This window comes from Nomascus leucogenys, chromosome 2 (assembly GCF_006542625.1).
Source record: "Nomascus leucogenys isolate Asia chromosome 2, Asia_NLE_v1, whole genome shotgun sequence".
Classification (NCBI taxonomy): Eukaryota; Metazoa; Chordata; class Mammalia; order Primates; family Hylobatidae; genus Nomascus; species Nomascus leucogenys.
In genome coordinates this window covers 63,416,316-63,440,163 of record NC_044382.1, presented here as the reverse complement: position 1 = coordinate 63,440,163, position 23,848 = coordinate 63,416,316, and the positions used below count along the sequence as shown (strand labels likewise).

Here is a 23,848-nt window from a genome sequence, read left to right as displayed (position 1 = left end):
GTGGTTGGAGGCAAAAACAGAGCAGCTGTGAAGGTGAGCAGGGGGCAGTGAGAAACTGTTAGACCCTGTGCTCTTTAACCAAGGGGTCTCTCTTCAGCTGCCAGTTATTTAGTCAGTGGAGTTCCACATGAATTGAATTACCTGGTTAGCTGATGGTATTATCAGAAGTCCCTCTTTTACCCTTTGTTGAGAGAAATTTTCTAAATGTCTTTTTAAAAGTCTCTCTTCTTTGGGGTGCCATTGCCACGTCAAACTCCAGGCAGCTGAAACCCGCAGCTTCATCACCTTCCCACACATGAAATCCCCTCCTTCCAACCCCCTCATGTTTTGCCACTGGCCTTCATTTATTTCCTCCTGCTCCAATTTTATACCTCTCTTTTTACTCCCCCTGTGCATCTGCATCCTTTACCCTTCACCTTCATTATATGGCTGACTCCTCTATTGCCACGGAGAGAGGCCTGATGAAATACAGGCTTCTGAGAAGACAGACTGTGTGTCTTCTACACCTGCAAAGACTAAAGATGTCATTAAACTAACATTTCATTGCACATACAACACCGTAATGTTGTGTCTGTTTACACGGCTGTCCTCTCCACTAAAGAGTGAAGCTTTATATCCCATGTTGAACAGTACCTTGCAAAGCAAGGCCTGTAAGAAATGCTCATTGAGTGAATAAGTACTATGTCATGGTTTAAAACCATTTTATTGATTGGTTGGTTGATTGATTGAGATGGAGTCTTGCTCTTTCACCCAGGCTGGAGTGCAGTGGTGCGATCTCAGCTCACTGAAGCCTCCGCCTCTGCCTCCCAGATTCAAGTGATTCTCCTGCCTCAGCCTCCCAAGTAGCTGGGATTATAGGCATGCATCACCACACCTGGCTAATTTTTGTATTTTTAGTACAGACCAGGGTTTCACCATGTTGGCTAGGCTGGTCTTGAACTTCTGACCTCAGGTGATCCACCCGCCTCGGCCTCCCAAAGTGCTGGGATTAAAGGCGTGAGCCACTGCACCCAGCGAAACCATTTAATCTTCATAACAGCCCTGGAAGATGAATGATACTGATGTTCCCCATTTAACGTAGAGGAAACTACAGTTCAACAGGGTCATGATTTGTCTAACATGACTACCATGGGAGAGCAAAGACTTCATTTACAAAGTAGAATCTTCCACAAGAAGATTTAGAACTTAACTAGTTAAGATTTAGAGCTTAACTAGTCCTGTTTCACTTCCCTACCAGGACTTAACTAGTTCTGAATCTAGAAGAGTGAATTTATGATTTCTACTATCATCATTGTAGCTCCTTGAAAATAAAATCTAAAGTAAGAGTGGCTTTCCCATACCTTAAATATCACATAGTTCATTTTCCTTAAGAAAATTTTACCTGAAGAACAGAGATTCTTTCCAGGAGAAATGGATATTCCACATGTGCCACACATGCTGTTCTAACACTTGTGGAGGGAGGCAGTGCCCAACATTCCCCACTCCATCCATGAACCCTATACCAAGGCCATTCAGTCCTTTTGAAAGAATTGAGTCCTTTGCCTTGGTTATTAGGAAGCAGCAGCCAGAGCCCTTCCATTCTCCTGTCTTCCCCTGGGTGCTTCCTCACTAGGACATAGAGGCACAGACCTGCCTGTGGTTCTTCTCCCCCTGGACTCCGCTGCTCCCATTCCTCAGGTGTTTGGAAGGTGGGGTGGCAGTTAGCTTTGGTGTGTTACCCACAACGCCAACGCAACTGGGGAGCTGGCCAGTGTGGATGGCTCAGCCACTCCGAGGAAGGAAAGGTTGGCCAAAGCTTCTGCCAGCCATTGCCTGCTTCAGGAGGTTTAAAAAGAAGAGAAAATACTGTGCCATTTACTTTGCTTTTTATCATTTCAGATTTATATCTATAATGAGAAAATTGTAAATGGACACCTGCAGCCTAACCTGGTGGACCTTTGTGCTTCTGTTGCCGAGCTGGATGATAAGGTAGCACCTAGAGCTAACTCAAGTAGAAACCAGGGTCCAGTGTTCCGATGGGGCTAGCAACTTGCCGATTTGGCTGAAATGTGCTGCGGGGACACCCCATTCTGTGGAATGAAATGTTAACTGTTCTTCATTTTTATTTTAAATAACTTTGGGTGGTTTTCTTGATGATGAATTTTTTAAAATGCATCTTCAAAAGGCCCTGCTAGTATCAATTGATAGTCACAAGAGTTCTCTTCAAGCCGTATTTGCTTTGAAGTCCTGTCAGGCTTTTATTCCCCACTCACCAGTTTCCCTCCTTACACAATCTAGAAGGCTCCTTAATGAGAGCTGAATTGTCAAGGTGATGGCTTTTCACACCTGTGAGCCCTCGAACTTGACTTGGTGGGGCCTTTGTGAGCATTCTTTATATACCATTGGTTCTGTTCCTCTGACACACACATATACTGCCTTTATTTATTCTCTTCCCTCACCCCTTATTCCTGGCCAGTTTTCTCCCATAAAGGGCAAAAAAATAAAAAAAAAAAAAAAGTGGATGGATGACTACTTGGTAGGTGGCTAGGAGGAAGGAAGAAAGGAGGGAAGGCTATTATGGAAGCAAGCACCCATACACAGATTTTTTTTGTCTTTTTAAAAATTGCTCAGCCCGGTGTCGTGGCCCACATCTGTAACCCTAGCACGTTTTGAGGCTGAGGTAGGTGGATTGCTTGCACCCAGGAGTTCAAGACCAGCTTGGGCAACATGGCAAGACCTCCTCTCTACAAAAAATAGAAAAATTAACCAGGTATGGTGGCATGCACCTGTAGTCCCAGCTACTCGAGAGGCTGAGGTGGGAGGATTACCTGAGTCCAGGGGGATCAAGGCTGCAGTGAGCCATGATCATGTCAGTGTACTCCAGCCTGGGTGACAAAGAGTGAGGCCCTGTCTCTCAAAAAAAAGAAGTAACTTTTTTTTTCCTTTCTTTTTCTTTCTTTCTTTTTTTTTTTTTTTTTTTTTTTTTTTTTAGATGGAGTTTCACTGTTGTTGCCCAGGCTGGAGTGCAATGGTGAGATCTGGGCTCACTGCAACCTCCACCTCTTGGGTTCAAGTGATTCTCCTACCTCAGCCTCCCGAGTAGCTGGGACTACAGGCACCCGCCACTATGCCTGGCTAATTTTTTGTATTTTTAGTAGAGACGGGGTTTCACCATGTTGGCCAGGATGGTCTCGAGCTTAATTTTTTTAAATACTAAAATATAAGACAATGTAAACAGATCTAAAGAAGAAAGTCAGGTTTCACCAATCATTCCACCACCTAGGAAGAGTCACATTTGTCTGGACATTCTAAAATTTTAATTTTTGAGAGAGACCATGAAAACAGGATTTTCTCTTTTGCTTTGGAACAAGTATAAACCTGCTTTTTCTCCAATCAGTGCTATCCTGCAAGGACTCATACATTTAAAGTATTGCCAAAGGTTCAGGGAACACGTTGTTTTTAAGGAGCGATTTACAGGCAGAAGGATTCTGGGGAGAGGGAGTCCCAGCTGTGTGGTGGTAACACTGAGGAAAGAACGCCCGCTCCTTTCCTGGGAGGCGTCTTTCGAAGGGAGTGAGTGGGAAGGAAAATGGGAGGCTGTGACGCTCACCAAGTAAGGTAAGAGCGGTGGCCCCTGGAGCGTCTCTGGGAGGACAAAAACCTGTATTATTAGGTTAAACTCTTATTTTAAGCCTTTAGAAACTCAGATAACCTTGTAAGGACTGAAATGCAGCTCTTTGAGTTTAAACTTCTAGAACTTTAGATGACTATAAATGGATTCCTTCTCTCCAAAGGGATAACCTGCTGAGATTCAGTGTTCTTGCGACTTGTGTGTGGTTTTAATTATGTACGTGGTTATGTCAGACCTGGAATAGTAATTGATCTGAAAACCAACTCAGGGCAGGGGTAGGGGTGCTCATCGGTGGATGGAACTCTGAAGTCTGGCCAGCAGAGACACATCTTCTGCACTGAGCTTAAGCCTAGCCGTCACAGACAGATGACATTAACCTGATCCCCCACCACATTCTGCCCACCTTGGAGGTCAGAGTGCCACAAAGAACTAGATAATTTCTCTGGCCCTGCAGCATTGTCACATGCAGTTTCGTTTATGTGCAGAGCATTTCTGACATGTGGACCATGGTAAAACAAATGACAGACGTGTTGTTGACACCGGCAACTGATATCCTGAAGAACCGCAGCAGCGTGGAAGTGCGCATGGAGTTTGTCAGGCAGGCCTTGGCGTACCTTGAGCAGAGGTAAGGCAGCAGTAGCACAGTGGGGCTGGCTTTCACATCCCTTGCAGTCAACTGTTTCTCAGATCTTAAGTTGTCCTCAGGCTAAGTGTGCTGTAGGTATAATTTAAGATTTATTATGTTAAATTGAACAAGGCTCAGAGTTGTAATCCTGTTTCAGAAATCCTGTTTCACTTCCCTACCAGGACTGTTTCTGCAGTGGTATAAAAATCACACATTAAAAAATCATGGTAAGTGAGCACTGTTCGAATTCCCTTTTTCTTTCTCCACACTCTCTTAATACGTAAGGCCGTAGTGCCTTAGGTCATAATCTTTTTCTAATGTGGTTCAGCCATTACTCCTTAGGCTCTTTTCTTCTCTTTCCACATTTTAATTTTACTCCCAGGCATGTTACTACCTTCAAACCCTAGGAAAACTCCTTTCCCCTTATTTTTGTTCTGACTCTACTTGGTTAATTCCCATAAGTCAGGGTCATTCTGAGCTGATATGATTTATGATTTATGATTCTGAGCCTGTGATTTATGCCTGGGTTTCTTTGCCACCTCCTCACCAATCAGAGCTGGTCACTGAGGGGTTTGTGGCAGTGCCTTTGTGCCCAAAGTATTGTTCCCTTCGTTAGTAGGACCCATGCCATCATCCCTCCCTGTGGACACTCCTTCCAACTCTGAATTGGCCAGCAGGGGTTGTCATGAGTGTGCAATAGAATCTCTTTATTTTAGAGACAGGGTGCTGGGCCCCTCCCTGCTGGCCTGAGAAGAGAAAGCCAAGTTGAATACGCTTGCTAAATTGCAGGCCTTTGCCACTCAGCCTCTGCACCTGCCAGCAGCCTTGCAGTGAGATTGCCTTTTGTCAATAAAACAATACTTCATTAGGAAGTCAGAAAATTTCCTTGTATGTTACTGAGCTAATTCAAACTTGATACAGCAGAGAATAGGTTTTTATACCAAATACTATATTAATTAGATGAGAGCTATTGAAATGAACACCATCAGACACATTACACTCACTAGCTTCCATTCCCTGGTTAAGAAAAATCTGGAGCTCAAAATGGATTTTTATTCTCCTAGTATAGGAACAAAGGGTTTATAAAATAATTCATCCAAGCTTTGGCTGAATTTTTGTGTTTAAGTTTTGGGTTTATCGATCTTCAGCCATAAAGAACCTACATACATAGTAGCATTTATTTGTTACCAGTTGGCAAAATGAGTCAGAATTTCTTATACTATATAAAAACTTCCAGGAATTTTTTTGTTGTTGTTGTTAGACGGTCTGGCTCTGTCACCCATGCTGGAGTGCAGTGGCATAATCTGGGCTCACTGCAACTTTTGCCTCCCAGGCTCAAGCAGTCCTCCCACCTCAGCCTCCCAAGGTGTGTGCTACCATGCCTAGCTATTTTTTTTTTTCTTTTTTTGAGATGGAGTTTCGCTCTTGTTGCCCAGGCTGTAGTGTAATGGTGTGATCTCGGCTCTGTGCAACCTCTGCTTCCAGAGTTCAGGCGATTCTCCTGTCTCAGCCTCCTGACTAGCATGGTAGCCTGCCACCATGCCTGGCTAATTTTTGTATTTTTAGTAGAGATGGGGTTTCACCATGTTGGCCAGGCTGGTCTTAAACTCCTGACCTCAGGTGATCCACTGGGCTCAGCTTCCCAAAGTGCTGGGATTGTAGGCGTGAGCCACCATGCCTGGCCTAGGATTTTTTTTAATTTTAATTTTTTTTCAGTGAGTGTAAGTGTATGACTGCTCATGACTACTTTTTTCTTGATCACCCTAATCCTTAACATTGGTGTTTGACTTCACCAGTGGTACTAGGCTGCTTTCCTTGGTTTTAAATTGCTGGTAAGCCAGTCCATTTCTTTTAGTCTTTTCGTTTAGTTTTAAAAATTATCTTGTTCCATTAATTTCTTTAACAGTGCTTCTTGGAGCTATTTGGGAATTTCCTGTTCATAATTGTAATCTTAAGTTTATTTTTCACTCTAGTGGCATCACTCTCTGATGGCATCTTTTGTAAGCATTCATTGTCACCTTTGATAAGGGTGGTATTTTAGAATAATTATACTTAGTTTTAAAATATTTTTCTCTGCTGCTGATTCACTGACAGTATGCATATAATAGTTCAAGTGATGTAATGCACCAGATGGCAAAGTAGACCAGTCCCAAATAATTTTTCAATTACAAGGCTGAAATGTTGTGAAAATATAAGATTGGTCTGTCTCTTCCCTGCCACATTCTAAGATTTGAGGCTTGATATATATTTCTTAGCCCTCAAGGAATTTGGACTTCTTCAGTTTAGGCCCTTGTCAGCACATGGACTGTCTTACTTCAAATTGGAAGAGACCATAGTTGGCATCTGTTTGTCCTGACTGCTACAGAACTCCTCAATTTCTTATCCAACCTCTGCTTATAAATACTTCCAGGCCAGGCGCAGTGGCTCACGCCTGTAATCCCAGCACTTTGGGAGGCCAAGGTGGGTGGATCACCTGAGGTCAGGAGTTCAAAAACAGCCTGGCCAACATCGTGAAACCCCAATTATACTAAAAATACAAAAATTAGCTGGGTGTGGTGGTGTGCACCTAGCACAAGTCCGAGCTACTTGGGAGACTGAGGCAGGAGAATCACTTGAATCTGGGAGGCAGAGGTTGCAGTGAGCCGAGATCGTGCCACTGCACTCCAGTCTGGGCAACAAAGCAAGACTCCGTCTAAAAAAAAAAAAAAAAAAAAAACTTCCAATGATGGGGAACTCATTAACATTTGTTAAATTTTGTTTGTTTTTCATTATAAAAATGATACATCCTTATTATAGAAACTTTGGAAGATGCTAAAAATAAGACGTGAAAAAAGAGGGGAGGACCCGTATACCATCTAGAGGCTCCTATTACCTTGTTATATTTCTTTTTTCCCCCCGTTCTTGACTTGTATTTTTTTTCATAACTGCATAAAATTTCATTGAGTCGGCCGGGTGCAGTGGCTCACGTCTGTAATCCCAGCACTTTGAGAGGCCAAGGCAGGCAGATCATGAGGTCAAGAGATTGAGACCATCCTGGCCAACATGGTGAAACCACCCTTCTCTACTAAAAATACAAAAATTAGCCAGGCATGATGGCATGCACTTGTATACAGTCCCAGCTACTCAGGAGGCTGAGTCAGGAGAATCGCTTGAATCCGGGGGGCAGAGGTTGCAGTGAGCCGAGATGGCGCCACTGTACTCCAGCCTGGGGATGGAACGAGACTCCGTCTCAAAAAAAAGAGAAAAAATTTTTTTGTTGAGTCTGTTTCCTGTTATTAAGATTTAGGTTGTTTCACTCTCTGTGTTGTTTTACTTAACCTGGTGTTGAACACCTGAGTTTTTGAGGTAGTCTCCTGTTTTTGATAAGAACATATATTATATTTAGAAAGTTATTACATTAACCACATATTTGGGTATCTGTGAATTGGACTATTTAATCTTGTATGGAAACACTTAAAACCACTACAGAGGATTTTAAGAAGCATGCTAAGCAAATAAATGAAGAGGGAATGGTAGAAAAATCATCATTTTGCGACCACTGGTGTAATAACTGGTACAGCAAGGACCATCAATGGAAAGTAAAACCGTTGAGTAAAAGATTGTTGGTGAATAGAATACTTGCATGACTTCCACGTATTGCCCCACTGACTACTTATTAAGTACAAAGAGAATAATAAATTGTAACGGAGAAATCTGGTGGACGTCTTTCAAGCAAGTGAATCATATCTAGTGTTACCAATAAAGAAGCGAACCTACTACCTACTTCATTGTGGGATTCGGTGGGAAGTGCCAGCATTAGCTATATAGGGCTACTGGCAAAAAAGTTGAACCTGAATCAAATAATGATCCAGCTTACAAGATATTCTACCAGACAGCTGGACTGGACTCTGTAAATAAAAGGTCAGTGTCCAGCTGAGCACGGTGGTGTGTAACTCTAGCCCCAGCTACTCAGGAAATTGAGGTGGGGAGATTGCTTGAGCTCAGGAGTTCGAGGCTGTAGAGTGCTTTAAAGGCACTTGTGGGCCAGCCGTGGTGGCTCATGCCTGTAATCCCAGCACTTTGGGAGGCCAAGGTGGGAGGATTACTTGAGGTCAGGAGTTCGAGACCAGCCTGGCCAAAATGGTGAAACCCCGTCTCTACTAAAAATATGAAAATTAGCTGGGCGTGGTGGCCCACGCCTGTAATCCCAGCTGCTTGGGAGGCTGAGACAAGAGAAATGCTTGAAAACCCAGGAGGCAGAGGTTGCAGTGAGCCAAGATCACGCCACTGCACTTCAGCCTGGGCAACTAGAATGAGAATCCATCTCAAAAAAATAAGGGCACTTGTTAATAGACACTGCATCCCAGCCTGGGAACCACAGCAAGACCCTGCCTCTTAAAAAAAAAAAAAAAAAAAAAAAAAAAAAAAAAAAAAAAAAAAGATCATTGTCATGAAAGACAAAAATAGGGGTAGAATTAATGGAATTATCTTAGATTAAGGGAAAGTGGCTTGACAATTATATTTTCTTGATGAGATTCTGGATTTAAAAACTAAAGGACACTATTAAGAAATGTGGGTTATATTTTTGATAATAATAAATTAATGTTAAGTTTCTTGGTATCATAATGATATTGAGGTTAGGCAGGAGAAGGTCCTAGTTCTTCAGAGCCATATGGTATTTACAGATAAAATAGCCCCTGATTTTTATAACATATTTTCAAGTGGTTTGAGGGGAGAAAAATGTTAGGTGTGTGTGTAGAGAGAAAGCATAAAGAAATGTTAAAAATTGGTGAATCTAGGTAAAAGGTTACGTGCATTCATTGAACTATTCTTTTAATGTTTTGTAGGTTTGAAAGTTTTCAAAATAAAAAGTTTAACAAGAACCCACCAGAGCATTAGGCTGTGAGCTGGAGCAATTATTATTCTGTATATCCACCCTTAATGTATTCGAAGTCCACAGTTGTGTTCCTCCAGGGATTCTTTTGAGTTTCTGCAGTGATGAGAAATCCACTGTGATCCACAGCCCACTGAGTAATGTAATTTGCTTCATTAGGCATGTACTATTTCCTCTTCTGCATTGAGCTTGAAGTCTAGGCCCTGCCCTTCCAAGCTACAGTGTAATGTCATGGATATGGGCATAGAGATGTGTAATAAATGTTTTCAATCTTCCCTGTTTTTTCCTTTAAAATTTTTCCAGTTATAAGAATTATACCCTTGTGACTGTCTTTGGAAATTTGCATCAGGCCCAGCTGGGCGGGGTGCCTGGGACTTACCAATTGGTTCGAAGTTTCCTGAACATTAAACTTCCAGCTCCCTTGCCTGGATTACAGGTACTGACAACTTTCTCTGTGTGATCAGTTACACCCCCAGAGCAGTTGCCCTCAGATGGGCATTTTCAGTTAAAATGAGGATATCTGTGGAGACTACTGTATGGAGATGAGACCAGAGAGGGGTGAGGACGGAAGGTGAAGACCTCTTAGGAGGCTGATAGTACAGAAGTCCAGGTGATGGTGGTAGTTGTTCAGCCCAGGGTGGAGAAGAGTGCATGGAGAAGATGTCATTGGGTTCTGGACATGTTTTGAAAGCTAAGCCAATAGGACTTGCTGAAGAACATGGATTTAAGTGTGAGAGGCAGAGTCAGGGATGACTTCTAAGATTTTTGGCTAAAACAGCTGGAAGAATGGAGTTGAATGTAGTTTTTAGGATGTGGTCTGTTCTCAGCTCATGGTCCAGTTGGGGAGATTATCATACAGTAATGCAAAGCCCTAAACTGGAGCCTTATGCAAAGGGTGGCAGGATATAGAGGAGATTAGCTGCATAAAGAAGGTGAGATTTGCACTTGCTCTTAAAGAATAGGAGTTCACCAACCTGAAGTTTTGGAAAAGAGTATTCCAGGAGGAGGTAACACATGCACAAATGCATGGAGGCAGGAGAGAGTATCTGGAGGACTGGATGCACAGTAGGGCTTTTCAAGCTTGGGGCCCACTAGTGAAGGGCTTAAGTGCCAGACCCAGCACTTTGGACTTAAACAGCTCAAAGGGATTTAAGTGGGCAAGTTCAGATCTGGGTTTTAGAAAGAGTCCTGTTGAGGGAAGAGTGGAAGTGCCAAGAAAGGAGGCCTGAAGTCTACTTCTGGAGGAGTTGAAGAAAAGCAAAGACAGAAGCGTAAGCGCAGGCCGCTGTGCAGACAAATGGCAAAACCAGACTTGGGATAAATAAGCTGTAGTATTCAGAGAGTGGGAACGGAGCTGTCCCTCAGATCCCCAGTGCCCAGCAGTACCTGACGCCAAGATACTGGGTAAAATGTTTATGACATTTTATAAACTTGAGTACTATAAGGATAGTCTCTTACTGGTCAGTGACATCTTTAGCCTTTGCTTTGTGGGATTGTAGGAGTGCATGTGTGTATATTATCACAAAAGAACATTACCCAGTTACTATGGGCCCCTGGGATTCCATGGAAAAACCACAGGGTGGCTTTGGATCAAGTTGGGTACATAGCGCTTCAGAGGAAAAGCTCTGGAGCCATATTGCCACTTAACGGCTTATTTGGACAGATGACTTAACCCCTCCATGCCTCAGTTTCCTTGTTTGTAAAACAGGAAAAGGCTGTTAATGGTTCTCACTGCAGGGAGCTGTTCTGCAGATTAAGTGACATATTGTAAAGGAGAGGGGCTTAGCTTGGTTTTAGCACATGTGAAAGCAGTCAGCTTTTCCTTGTTTATTTTGAGCAGTTAACATTCCTCTTTTAGGATGGAGAGGTGGAAGGCCATCCTGTGTGGGCACTAATTTACTACTGCATGCGCTGTGGAGACCTGCTTGCCGCTTCACAGGTAGTTAATCGAGCCCAGCACCAGCTGGGAGAGTTTAAAACCTGGTTCCAGGAGTACATGAACAGCAAGGACAGAAGGTATGGTGAATGAGGTGGCACACCCAGGGGCAGCCATGCAGAATCAAAGGGGCAACCTTCACTATCATTATTCTCTTTTCCCTGGATGGGCCCAAAACAAGTTTCTGCTTGGGGGAAAGAGGAAATTTTGAAAGCACATAGAACTCTCTTGGGAATAAGGAGTGAAAACATTAAAAGAATGCCCCATTCTGACACTGATGTCTAGGCATGCATGCATCTGTGTTTGGGAATTTTTCTGTTCCTACAAGGGAGGGCCAGGTTCAGAAGCATGATTTGACTTATTCTGTAAATCTAAGGCACATCAAGGATCCTTTAGAAAATGGGACTTTTTAAAAGTTACACTTGTTAACACTTAGTGCTTTTTTGGTCAACCAATATGAAAATAGGTTGTCATGTACTTCGTAGCTTAAAGGCTAGAATTAGAAGTTAGTAAAATTGAAATATAATCATTGAATTGATTCATTAACTTTTTAAGTTCTCTTGCATTAAGGAACTGCTAAGCATTAATTTTCCTTGGATTTTGCTAATGTAATTGGACTTAAGTTCATACTCAAACTGAGGTTTTATATATATATGTACGTGTATGTAGAAGAAATGATGGCGGTTACTGTAGTTGTACTTGTGAAAAACTAGGATACTTTTCTTGGCAGCATTAATAATGTCATGTCAAGAGATTGCCTCAAACCACAAGCCCCCGTCTTGCTCATGTTAGAATTTAAAGTAGGGTTAATGTCTTAAGGTTCCCCCAGAAGGAGATTTGAATGCAAGTTGTTTGTTTAGGAGGTGATCTCACATGAATAAGGGAGTGTGGAGGCCAGAGAGGGGCTAAGACAGTTAAGGGAAGGATTCACTCCTGTCCATCACTGCTTGAGTGCTGCTGGGGTGTGGAGTGGAGTTCTAATTCCTTGGCATTTCTCACCTGCCCATGAAGGCCTCAGCATATAGAAAACCTGCAGGCCAATAGATGCAGGTGCTGGTAGTTGCAAGTCAGGTTAAAGCGATGGTACCGAGGAGAGGGGATGGGGCAGAGACAGTGTCTCTTACCCCGGATGAAGGAAGGCTTCCCTGCTGTTACGTGTTTGGGACCTGGGACGCTTTCAGATGCCCTTGAGGATCTTTATTGAGTGTGTATCTGTCTTTCTGTTCCCTTATGTCTGTAGATTGTCCCCAGCTACGGAAAACAAACTCCGGCTGCATTACCGTAGGGCCCTCAGAAACAATACAGATCCCTACAAGCGGGCCGTGTACTGTATCATTGGCAGATGTGATGTCACCGACAACCAGAGTGAAGTGGCGGACAAAACTGAGGATTACCTGTGGCTGAAGGTAGGCACTGTTTCCCCTGCCCGCGCAGGGCCTTACCCCTTTTCTGTGCTCATGTCCCCACAAAGATTTTACCTGCTTAATGTATGGTGCCAATACAGTGATCAGGACCAGTGGGTTCCTCATCTCCTGTCCCCATTTTTTGTTGTGTAATTCCTAGCTCATAACCATAGCCTTAAACACAGCTTTCAGCTGACATCATTGAGCATGGCTGCTGAACAGCTATAACTGTGCATGTGGCTCAGGGTGTAGTTTGTACCAATGCATGTGTTTCTCTTGGGGATTTAGTTGAACCAAGTGTGTTTTGACGACGATGGCACCAGCTCCCCACAAGACAGGCTTACTCTCTCACAGTTCCAGAAACAGTTGTTGGAAGACTATGGTAAGATTCTGGACATAACCACCTTTCCCTTCTCTTGCCCACTTAAGGTGACTACTTCAGTTTTCCTCTGGGAAAATTTTTCATCTCTGAACTTTTGTCTTTCTTCCAGATTGTCCAGGCAAAACACAACAAAACTACCATTCCAAATTCAAATAAAGGGCATGTGGCCTTAAGAAATGCATAAAACTTATATGGTCATACACAATAATCTGTTTTCTCTAATTCTTTGAACTGTTCTAATAGACATATGCTCAGGGAGAGACAAAGAAGACTTAGCTGTTGCTTCCTAGTAGATCTTACCAGTCACTAGATCTGAGCACAAAGGAGAGAGAGAGAAACAGCCTTTCTTCTTTTTTCCCGTATTTTTTAAAAACTGAGAAGAAGAGAAGATTCCAAATAGTGGTCACCAGTTGTTGCATTCAGATTTCTGTGACTGTGAGTAAACTGAAACTCCTTTGAAATCTTCATTTCTCTCCTTGAGTGACTTAACAGGGTAAATGAGATGAACACTGTCTGTGGTCCATTTTAAGGTCCTTAGCTCTGTTTCTCTCCCACCTAATGCAAGCAGTTGGAGTTTTACAGCACAGTCACAGTTTCCAGTAATGTTATGAGGTCTAGAGAAGGTGGAGGAGCCAGGTCACATTTCACGTGGCAGTTTACTGTATTCAAGGCCCCCTTGATCAATTCAGACTCAATCTGGTGCTTTCTTGCTGTCCAGCAAGTCCTGTGGGCTCACAGGGCTGCTGCCTGGGGGTTGGGCCACCAGTGAGCACCTTCTTTCTGAGTTGGTTTTATCTCCTCTCCTCTCCTCTCTCCTAGGCGAGTCCCACTTTACGGTGAACCAGCAACCCTTCCTCTACTTCCAAGTGCTGTTCCTGACAGCGCAGTTTGAAGCAGCAATTGCCTTTCTTTTCCGCATGGAGCGGCTGCGCTGCCATGCTGTCCATGTAGCATTGGTGCTGTTTGAGCTGAAGCTGCTTTTAAAGTCCTCCGGACAGAGTGCTCAGCTCCGTGAGTATTTGGGATTGGGTTGACAGTAATGTAACCACAGCACGTCCCCCTTTGGGCGACGGTGGCCACAAAACTACAACCAATAAGGATTTGAGCAAAGGGTACCAGTCATTTTAGAGCATGTGGGCAGTTGAGCTTTTTAGATGATTAGCGTTAAGGGTTCCTGCTTTCCCCCCCAGCATTAGTATTCCCTTGGAAGTTAAGTATATAAAGTGCTGTTCAGAGTGCTGGCTTTGTGTCCAGTCTGATTGCCTGGAAAATGGTGAAGAAGCAGCCCCTAGAGTTATGGGTCTGATTCCCATTAGGGCTAGCTTTAATGACATTGGAAACCCCAGCCAGGCGTGTGCATACCTGCCTGGGATGAGAGAGTCGGGAGAGAGAGGAAGTAAATGTGGATGAATGGCTGCGGGTTCCTTATTGGTGCAGCAGAGTCATCCCAGAGCACATGCCATAATCGTCAGTTGGATTATCTTTTCATTCAAAGACCAGCATATTAGTAATTTATGGCAAAGTGCTGTTTTCTCCACTCGGCCTGGGGAGGAATTGAGGATAGGATGGTAAAAGGGACCGGCCAAAGTTTATATTGGCAAACATTGACTGGGCTGCAGGAGTAGATGCTGCTGGGTCTGTGGATTCAGCGTCCATAGTTTCTGGGTTGCATGGGTCAGAGGGGCAGTGTGGTTGTGACCCATTCTGACCCCCACAATGCAGTCAGCCACGAGCCTGGTGACCCTCCTTGCATGCGGCGGCTGAACTTTGTGCGGCTCCTCATGCTGTACACCCGGAAGTTTGAGTCCACGGACCCAAGGGAGGCCCTCCAGTACTTCTATTTCCTCAGGTAACATTTGCTTTTGACCATTGACTTCAGCTAGTTTCAATTTCTGCCATTTTGAGAATGACTATTAGAGACCTCATGTCCAGACTGGAAACTGAGTTGTTTTTTTCCCTTTCAGGGATGAGAAAGATAGTCAAGGAGAAAACATGTTTCTGCGCTGTGTGAGTGAGCTTGTGATTGAAAGCCGAGAGGTGAGTGGGTTTCCTTTTCTCTCCTCCCCATGGTTTTCAGTGTGCATGTCCCATGCTCATTCCGTACTGTGTGTTTACTTCAATATGGTTGTGGTGGATAAGGCCTAGGGAGTTTTTGGAGTTTCTTTGGTTTCTAACAATGAAAATATTTATTTCAGTCACACTGATTTTTAGTTGCGTTAAGACTTATCCCATTCATCCCATTTGATTCCCCTCTTTTTTCTCTGAAGACTTATGGAGTATGTTTATATCTTTGTCCAATAATTTGGGTAAACATTTTTCCTTTCACAGTTCGATATGATTCTTGGGAAACTAGAGAATGACGGAAGTAGAAAGGTGAGTTAAATGCATCCTTAGAGAAATGTTCGTTAGCCATTGGGGATTTATAAATATCAAAAGAATACACTTAGATTTTAAGATTCAAGGTACTAAAGATGCAAATCTGAACAGAGTTGCTTAATTTAAAAAATGGAATGAAAATTATGGGCCCAAATGATGACCTTGGTTTTACACACACTTATTTCTCCTTAAAATATGTTAATTTGTGATTACATAGCTTTTTTATTATGTTCAGAATATTCGTTTGTTCATGCCTGTCATTTTTTGAGCTGAGAATGCTATTATACATTTCTGCCATTCTTGGCTCAGAAAACATGCAAGGAAAAGAAATTGATTACTGCACCCATTCTCCCAAGATAGGAGAGTGAGACGTGCACTTGACCTCCTTCAAAATGCAGTTTCCAAGGGCTTTGAACTCCACAGTGACCCTGGAAATACTCCTGGAAGCTTGAGGGATTTCAGGACTCACTATGCCCATTGGTTGTCATGGCAGGAGAGTCAGAGGTCCTGTTGTCAGAGACCAGTCCTGACCCTGAATCTCCCTGTGGCCTTTGGAAAGTCACTTGCCCCTCAGGGACTGACTTTTCTCATTTGTAAAAATGAGTGATTTGGACCCAGCAATCTGTAGATGCACTCACACTGCTCACACCATCTACCTCAGAAGAAAGGCAAGTGACAGTGCTGATGACAGTAGCCTTGCTTATTGGGTGATGACAATCACCAGGCATTGTGCTGAGCACCTTGCATAGTTTGTTCTTTAGCAGGCTGCACTGGGGCCAGGAGGCTCCCGGTGTGTGTGAGTTGACAGAGCTAGAAACATAGATAAGACCTTGTCCTCTGCTGCCTCCTGAGTGGCAGGGCAAGTCACCTCGACCTGGTCCAGCCACCTCGACCTGGTCTAGCCCTGAGAGTCCAGTGCTAGCAGAGAAGCAGAATGGCCAGGCAGAGATGTTATGCACTTGCCTTCATTCTCCCAGGGTGCCTAAGGCCTCTCTCATGCTGTCCTGACCATTTAGTTGCTGTTGAGTGGTGATGGTGATTTTTTTTAAGAAATGTTCTGTTACCAGCCGGGTGCGGTGGCTCATGCCTGTAATCCCAGCACTTTGGGAGGCCGAGGCGGGCCTCAAGGTCAGGAGATGGAGACCATCCTGGCTAACACTGTGAAACCCTGTCTCTATTAAAAATACAAAAAAATTAGCCGGGCGTGGTGGCGGGCGCCTGTAGTCCCAGCTACTCGGGAGGCTGAGGCAGGAGAATGGCGTGAACCCGGGAGGCGGAGCTTGCAGTGAGCCGAGATCACGCCACTGTACTCCAGCCTGCGCGACAGAGCAAGACTCCGTCTCAAAAAAAAAAAAAAAAAAAAAAAAAAAGAAATGTCCTGTTACCACTTGCTGTGTGTTTTTTCAGCACTGAGTTCCTTTTGCCATCTGTCTTAGAAAGCAAATCCAAAATCTTTCAGATATTTTCTCTAAGCCTCCTGATTTTTCTCTGTAGTTCCTACTCATCAGCAAATTTAAAATCATTGATTTCACTGACTCTCTGGGTCATTTTGGAAAATTAGAAAGCACAGATGTCTTATTGCTGACTCCTCTGTACTTCTAGTAAGTCTGCCCTTTCATGTGTAGTTTCCTTGGTCTCTTTTATAGTTTTAATAGGACTTTATATCTTCAAGAAAGCCAGAGTCTGGCTGATGAAATATATGCGTTGCCCAGGGCAAGCAATTTCACTTGAAGTATTTTTTGGATCCTAATTGCTTCTCTGTGTTTAAAATAATAGCTCTGTGCACCCGTCTCTCTCTTCCTCCCCCTCCATAATTTGTCTTGTCAGCCTGGAGTCATAGATAAGTTTACTAGCGACACAAAGCCTATTATCAACAAAGTTGCTTCCGTGGCAGAAAATAAAGGACTGTTTGAAGAGGCAGCAAAGCTGTATGACCTTGCCAAGGTAAAGTGTGCCCGCTTCCTTCTTCTGCACTTCACAGGTCTGCCGGCCTTTTGGCATTAAATGTGCAGCCACTTGGACAGTGTCATTGTTGTAGCACCCTCCCTGCCGAGGCGTTTGCTCTAGTGCTTAGACAGTTAATGGTCCAGTCAGGACAGAATTCCCATTTTACAGCATTCTTTCTGCCCATAAGATTTTTCTGACCAAACAACATATTGAAAGGATGTCCTGCAGGCATTGAACTGTTGTCTCACTTGGCAGCAGAATTACCATCCATCACATTTCAATGGTGAAGCCACTGTTGAAAATGACATTATGCTGACCCTGGCAGCCACAGACACACTGGGGAACAGGGGTGTTAGAAAATAAGACCACATCAGTGTGCAGGAAGGAGTGAAAGAAAATAAGACCACAGCTGGGCGTTTTGAGAGGACTAGAATACATGTTTCTACCGAAGAACAAATGATGACTAAGAATATGTGATAACTGCTAAGGATTCTATGACCTAAACAAGATTGCATTCTCTCCTTTATCAACTGAGAAAAGTAGACAAAAAAGCAGCTGTAGGCCAAGTGCAGGGGCTCACGCCTGTAATCCCAGCACTTTGGGAGACCAAGGCGGGCGCATCACTTGAGGCCAGCCTGGCCAATGTGGCAAAACCCCATTTCTACTAAAAATATAAAAATTAGTCAGGCAAGGTGGTGCATGCCTGTAATCCCAGCTGCTCAGGAGGCTGAGGCATGAGAATTGCTTGAACTTGGGAGGTGGTAAAAAATGTTTTGATTGAGGTATAATTAAGATGTAGAAAAATGTGCAACAATTATATGTATAGCTTGACGAATTGTCGATAGGTGTATATCTTTGTAAGCACCATCCAGATCCAGATACCAAACATTTCCATCCATCACCCCAGAAAGTTCTCTTTGGTGGGTAGGGGGCATTATATATTTGTTGCTTTTATTGATTACTTTATTGATTGCTTCCTTAATTTAAAAAACTTGAGCAGAATGCTGACAAGGTACTGGAGCTGATGAACAAACTGCTGAGCCCTGTCGTCCCCCAGATCAGTGCCCCGCAATCCAACAAGGAGAGACTGAAGAACATGGCACTCTCCATTGCCGAACGGTAAGCCAGGAGCTGGCTCCATGGGACCCTGAGGGTGCCACTGCCAGTGCCAGGACACCTATGTCCACCCATGCACACCCAAATGCATGTTCAGCTTTACTAGGTAACAGCAGACAGCTTTCCAAAGTGGTTCCACTAACTCACCATGCCACCACCACTGTGTGAGTTCCTTTGTCCCCACATCAGAACTAGTACTTGGTACTATCAAACTTAACATTTTTGCCAAAGAAATGGGTATGAAAGGGCATCTCAGTATTTTAATCATGCACATGAAGTTTAATTTTAAGCATTATGCTCACCTATATACTGTTATATACTTTCATCAGCCCTCTCAAAGGCATTCAAGACCAAAGCTAGTGATGGTTGGATGGGGGAGATTCTTAGAGGTGTCGTGGCCAGTGTTTCAGACTACCTGGATCCCCAGTGAGTTAACTGAATTATCAGACTTCTAACTAGTTTAAGTCCCAGGCTGAGGCTAACAACATTACTTTTTGCGCTCTCTGTAGATATTCCTAGTAAAATGACCCAGAGAAAACTGGATTTGGAGTGCCTTCCCGGGGTAACAAAAAAGAACATTATTTGGTAAATGAGATATCTCCACCTAGCAAACAATCCCCAGTGATGGCCGCTGGGCTTTTTGCCCATCACGACCTTTCATGAAGATTGGATGCTGAGATGATGGTCAAGGCTAGAGAACCACACTCCATGTGGAGTACCTATAGGTGGATTCATACCAAATCCACTATCAGTGCTTGGCTCTTTCAAAATAAACACCATTTTACACTAATTAACTTCACCCAGAGAGCTCAAGAGGTTTTGATGCTTTTTATGTATTTTTTGTATGTTGAGACAGGGTCTCCCTGTATCACCCAGGCTGGAGTGGAGTGCAGTAGTGCAGTCATAGCTCACTGTAACCTTGAACTCCTGGGCTCAAGCAATCCTCCCACCTCAGCCTCCTGAGTAACTAGGACTACAGGCATGTACCACCACACTTGGCTAATATTTTAATATTTTGTGGAGATGGGGTCTCACTGTGTGTCCAGGCTGGTCTCTGACTCCTGGCCTCAAGCAATCCTTTTGCCCCAGCCTCCCATATAGCTGAGATTACAGGCATGAGCCACCACACCCCACTGTCTTTTTAAATGCTGTTCCACTGTTACGGATTACACAGAAATTCACGATACACTCTTACTACCCCCACCCCGTTTTTGTCTTTTAGGTATAGAGCTCAAGGAATAAGCGCAAATAAATTTGTGGACTCCACGTTCTATCTTCTTTTGGACTTGATCACCTTTTTTGACGAGTATCATAGTGGTCATATTGATAGAGCTTTTGATGTAAGTTTCAGGAAAGGTGTTTGAAGTGCAGGTTAATGTACACCCTTGAAAATTCAAAACACTTCATGGAATTTACTTAAAACAAAGGGGCTGTTGCCAGTATGTTTGTTAAATGAAGAAGGACTAGTACAATCCTGGGACTTAAAAGGAGTTTCCTGTGTTGCTTTTTTTTTTTTTTTCCTATTCCTTTCCCCTTTAATCAGAAAACAGACAAGTTTCTCAAGTACTTTGAAATCTCAGAATTTTAAAAATTGTGTCAGAAAATGAGGATAAGAATTAAGTTAGCTAGTTAGAATCAAAGCCTTTGTGTGTACAAGGGGGAATGGCGTTTTCTATGAAGAAGCCCTTTGGAGTATGTGATGTGCTGACTTTACATGTAGAGAGATGAAATGACTCTGATGGTTGTGTTACATGGGGCCGGTGGTTGTTTTAAACAGATAATTGAGCGCTTGAAGCTGGTGCCCCTGAATCAGGAAAGTGTGGAAGAGAGAGTGGCAGCCTTCAGAAATTTCAGTGATGAAGTAAGTTCCTTCTTCCTGAGTTATGGAATTCCTTTTTCCCCACTTCCACCAAAAGCTTTTTCTTCTCCTGTACCTAACAGCTTTAAGAATTCTACTTACAGTAACTGTCCAGACTGAGTTTTCCAGAGTGGTTCCCTTTCAGATACCTTGGCCTGGCTTTTCTGTGAGTGCATACATCCCCATCAGATTATTGTCTGAATTCCTAATTGAGAAAATACAGTCACTTCAGTGATTGACATGTTCTTGGGAGAAACAGGTTTCTGGTTGATCCTGTGAAGTCTGATTTAATTCTTCTATTATCCACTTGTGCTAGAGGGTATTTTAGTGCTTAACTCTGATCATCTTTAAGTAGTTCCATTGGGTACATGAAACACATCATGATTCACTGCCACTTTTGCCCTCCCTGATCTGTTTGGGGTTTTTTTTATGGTTTTTTTTTTTTTTTTTGAGACGGAGGAGTCTCACTCTGTCGCCCAGGCTGGAGTGTATTGGTGCAGTCTTGGCTCACTGCAAGCTCTACCTCCTGAGTTCACACCATTCTCCTGCCTCAGCCTCCTGAGTAGCTGGGACTACAGGCGCCCGCCAACACGCCCGGCTAATTTTTTGTATCTTTAGTAGAGATGGGGTTTCACTGTGTTAGCCAGGATGGTCTCGATTTCCTGACCTCATGATCCGCTCGCCTCGGCCTCCCAAAATGCTGGGATTACAGGCGTGAGCCACCGTGCCCAGCCAATCCGTTTTGTCTAAAGAAGCAAATGCAGTGACCGTGGACTAAGCTATCACCCCATATGCCCCAGAGCCACTGTCCGTCTATCGGGTTTCTATCATATTGCCAGCATCTAGCCTAGGGTACTCAGCTGGGCTGCATACTGGCATCTCTAGAAAAGTTTCTAAAAATCCTCATGCCTAGACCCCAGAGATTCTGTTTTCCCTGATTGCTGCAGCCCAGACCTCCCCCAGTCATTCCAGTGTGTGGCCCAGGTAAATTCTTCTCTACAACTACAAACGCTCAACTCAGCTGTCGACACTATAGACTCTAGAACCAGCTGCCTGGCTCTGGGATGTCACTAGTGGTCCTTCAGTTTAAAATTCTTCCTCATTGAGCATATGCCTTTTATAAAATGTCTCCAGCCAGGTGCAGTGGCTCACGCCTATAATCCCAACATTTTGGGAGACTGAGGCGGACTGATCACCTGAGGTCAGGAGTTCGAGACCAGCCTGGCCAACATGGTAAAATCCCGTCTCTACTTAAAAAATACAAAAATTAGCTGGGCGTGGTGACGCATGCCTGTAGTCCCAGCTATTCCAGAGGCTGAGGCATGAGAATTGCTTGAACCCGGGAAGCAAAGGTTGCAGTGAGCTGAGATTGCACCACTTCACTCCAGCCTGGGCGATAGAGGGAGACTTTGTCTCAAAAAAAAAAAAAAAAAAAAAAAAAAAAAAGGTTTCTGTTTTAGAGAAAGAAGTAAGGCCAGTTCTGCACATGAAGAGGGATGTTGACTACTGTGGTACACACAGTTCAGAAGGTCTTGCCCCTTGCTGACCTTTCCTTTATACCTGCTGTGGCTTCTACCCTTAGCCACTTGCTCCTTTGTTATTTCTAGCCTTTCCTTGAATGCATCCTTCATTGCATCAGGGATTAAAGTAGTACACCAGGGCCTGGCCTTGTAGACGCTACCAAGGACTCTGGTAGGGCCATGCAGATCCAGTGGAAACAGCCCAGTGAGTTTGAGAGAGTGGGGAGTGGTAGGGAGTGTGGAGAAGTAGCGTGTGCACCTGTACCTCCTGACATTCAAGTTCAAATTATTTAATGGCAGCCATTCTGCTGGCCAGTCTAAGCCTAATGCTACCCAGATGTCAGCATGCTTTTGGCTCGCTGCCCCTGACTAAGGGAAAAACAGCATAAAGGAGCAGGAACAGTAACCACCTGACCTGAGCAGCATTGCTTGGGTTTTTTTCTCACACTTGACATTTCAGTGCCATGAGCACCTTTTGGGTGACTGTGTGGCTCTCCACCTGGCAATGGTGAGGAGTGATGCAACCAGGCCTGCCTGGAGCAGCCCACCCTCCCTCCATCTGTGGTTGGCCCCAAAGGCTTGGTTCTTTTTTTTTTACTCTGTTTTTCTCTCTATGTAGATCAGGCACAACCTCTCAGAAGTGCTTCTTGCCACCATGAACATCTTGTTCACACAGTTTAAAAGGCTCAAGGGGACAAGTCCATCCTCGTCATCCAGGCCCCAGCGAGTCATCGAGGACCGCGACTCTGTAAGATCCCAGCATTCGCGAGAAACATTGCTAAGCACCACCTTTCTGGTTTGGAATCTGTTGCACTCTTATGAGACCACATGACCCAAAACTGCTCTTTCTCCTTAGTACCTGGCAGCTGGATAAATCTCATGTTAGGAGGCTCCCAGAGGAAATCAAACATTAAAGGGATTGCTGCTCTTCTCAAGCTTAAAAAAATAAAAAGATGTGCTAGGTCTGCAAATCTTACCTTTTAATAAATCGAACACAATGCTAATTTCTAGTTGACTCCATAAGAACTTCCTGCACATTTTAAAAGATAAGTTTATGTCAGGAAGGGAGAAACAGGAGGAATGAAAGGAAGGAAGAGGAAAGATACATGGGAGGAAGAGAGCCAGATTGGGACTGCACAGTCACCGCCCTTGCCTCCGGTGTTACAAGGGCCTCATGGGGCTCTGGAGACTCAGATCCCTGTGAAAGCAGATGGACAGAAACCAGCCAGAGAGAGAGGCTCAGAAGATTGGAGCAGGCAGTTCTGAAGCTCAGGGCTGTGTCAAAAGCTAGCCAAATGTGTTGGGGCGAGGCGGCTTGCCTGGCAAACCCATCTGCTTTTTGCTTAATAGATGGGTTTGGATGCTTGTGGAACAGGGGCTTCGGGGGACGAGCTTTGTTAACTTTGTGTCATGCTGAAGGAATATGACAGAGGAGGGTATGACTGTCATCTACCCACCAGGGATCTGTCCCTGACACCCCGGGGTAGAGGACAGAAGAACATGGAATAGTGCCCTGACTCGAAAGTTAACCGATTTCCTTCCCTTCCTTCCCTTCTCTCTCAGCAACTCCGAAGTCAAGCCCGCACCCTGATTACCTTTGCTGGAATGATACCGTACCGAACGTCTGGGGACACCAATGCGAGGCTGGTGCAGATGGAGGTCCTCATGAATTAAGTGCCATGCTTTGGGGGCATCTGGGTCGGCACACTGTCAGTACATCAGGCACATGGGCCCACTAGGGTGGGGTTTCTGGTTTTGTTTCTGTTGTGTTTTGTTTTGGTTTCTGTATTATGTATTTTTGTCAACACCAATAAATTTCTTTGATTTGTATTTCTTTTCAACATTCTTTTCTTTTTTTTTTTCCTTTGAAATTTTGTTTACATTTTTATTTGTGTAATGGGAAATGCTGTCACTAGCTCTTGGGCCAGGGAATGAGAGGCTATGTAGATATTCATTATTTGGTTAAATTGACCTTAAATAATTAAAAATTTACCCAAAATGAGCCAGGAAACAAAGCCTTTGGGAGTTACTTTTATTTAGATATAATATTCCATATAGCAGAGTCACGATTCATTTTCACATTTTTATTTGAATGTGAAAGTCAACCTCAGCCTTAGAAGATGTAAGATTTGTGTGTGAAATATCAAGCACTCCATGTCCTCTTCTCGAGTGTGACTTAAGTCCAGATGGTCCAAGACCATC

At 43.9% G+C, this 23,848-nt stretch overlaps 1 protein-coding gene across 3 annotated transcripts in view; it reads left to right on the top strand.

The window, feature by feature from the left end:
* Positions 1-23,648, top strand: part of NUP93 (nucleoporin 93) — a 111,245-nt gene extending 87,597 nt beyond the window's left edge. Inside the window, exons 7-22 of one of the 3 annotated variants that reach the window (XM_003263084.4) lie at positions 1,879-1,968; positions 4,096-4,235; positions 9,412-9,544; positions 10,967-11,124; positions 12,285-12,450; positions 12,736-12,829; positions 13,649-13,840; positions 14,552-14,678; positions 14,794-14,866; positions 15,158-15,202; positions 17,033-17,149; positions 18,153-18,271; positions 19,491-19,608; positions 20,046-20,129; positions 22,266-22,394; positions 23,210-23,648. In XM_003263084.4, the coding sequence (XP_003263132.1) occupies positions 1,879-1,968; positions 4,096-4,235; positions 9,412-9,544; positions 10,967-11,124; positions 12,285-12,450; positions 12,736-12,829; positions 13,649-13,840; positions 14,552-14,678; positions 14,794-14,866; positions 15,158-15,202; positions 17,033-17,149; positions 18,153-18,271; positions 19,491-19,608; positions 20,046-20,129; positions 22,266-22,394; positions 23,210-23,320 (1,896 nt within the window). In that variant the 3' untranslated portion in view covers positions 23,321-23,648. The remainder of the gene's footprint in view (positions 1-1,878; positions 1,969-4,095; positions 4,236-9,411; positions 9,545-10,966; positions 11,125-12,284; positions 12,451-12,735; positions 12,830-13,648; positions 13,841-14,551; positions 14,679-14,793; positions 14,867-15,157; positions 15,203-17,032; positions 17,150-18,152; positions 18,272-19,490; positions 19,609-20,045; positions 20,130-22,265; positions 22,395-23,209) is intronic. The other 2 variants (XM_003263085.4, XM_030796696.1) reach the window with 2 other exon arrangements.
* Positions 23,649-23,848: the final 200 nt, after the last annotated feature.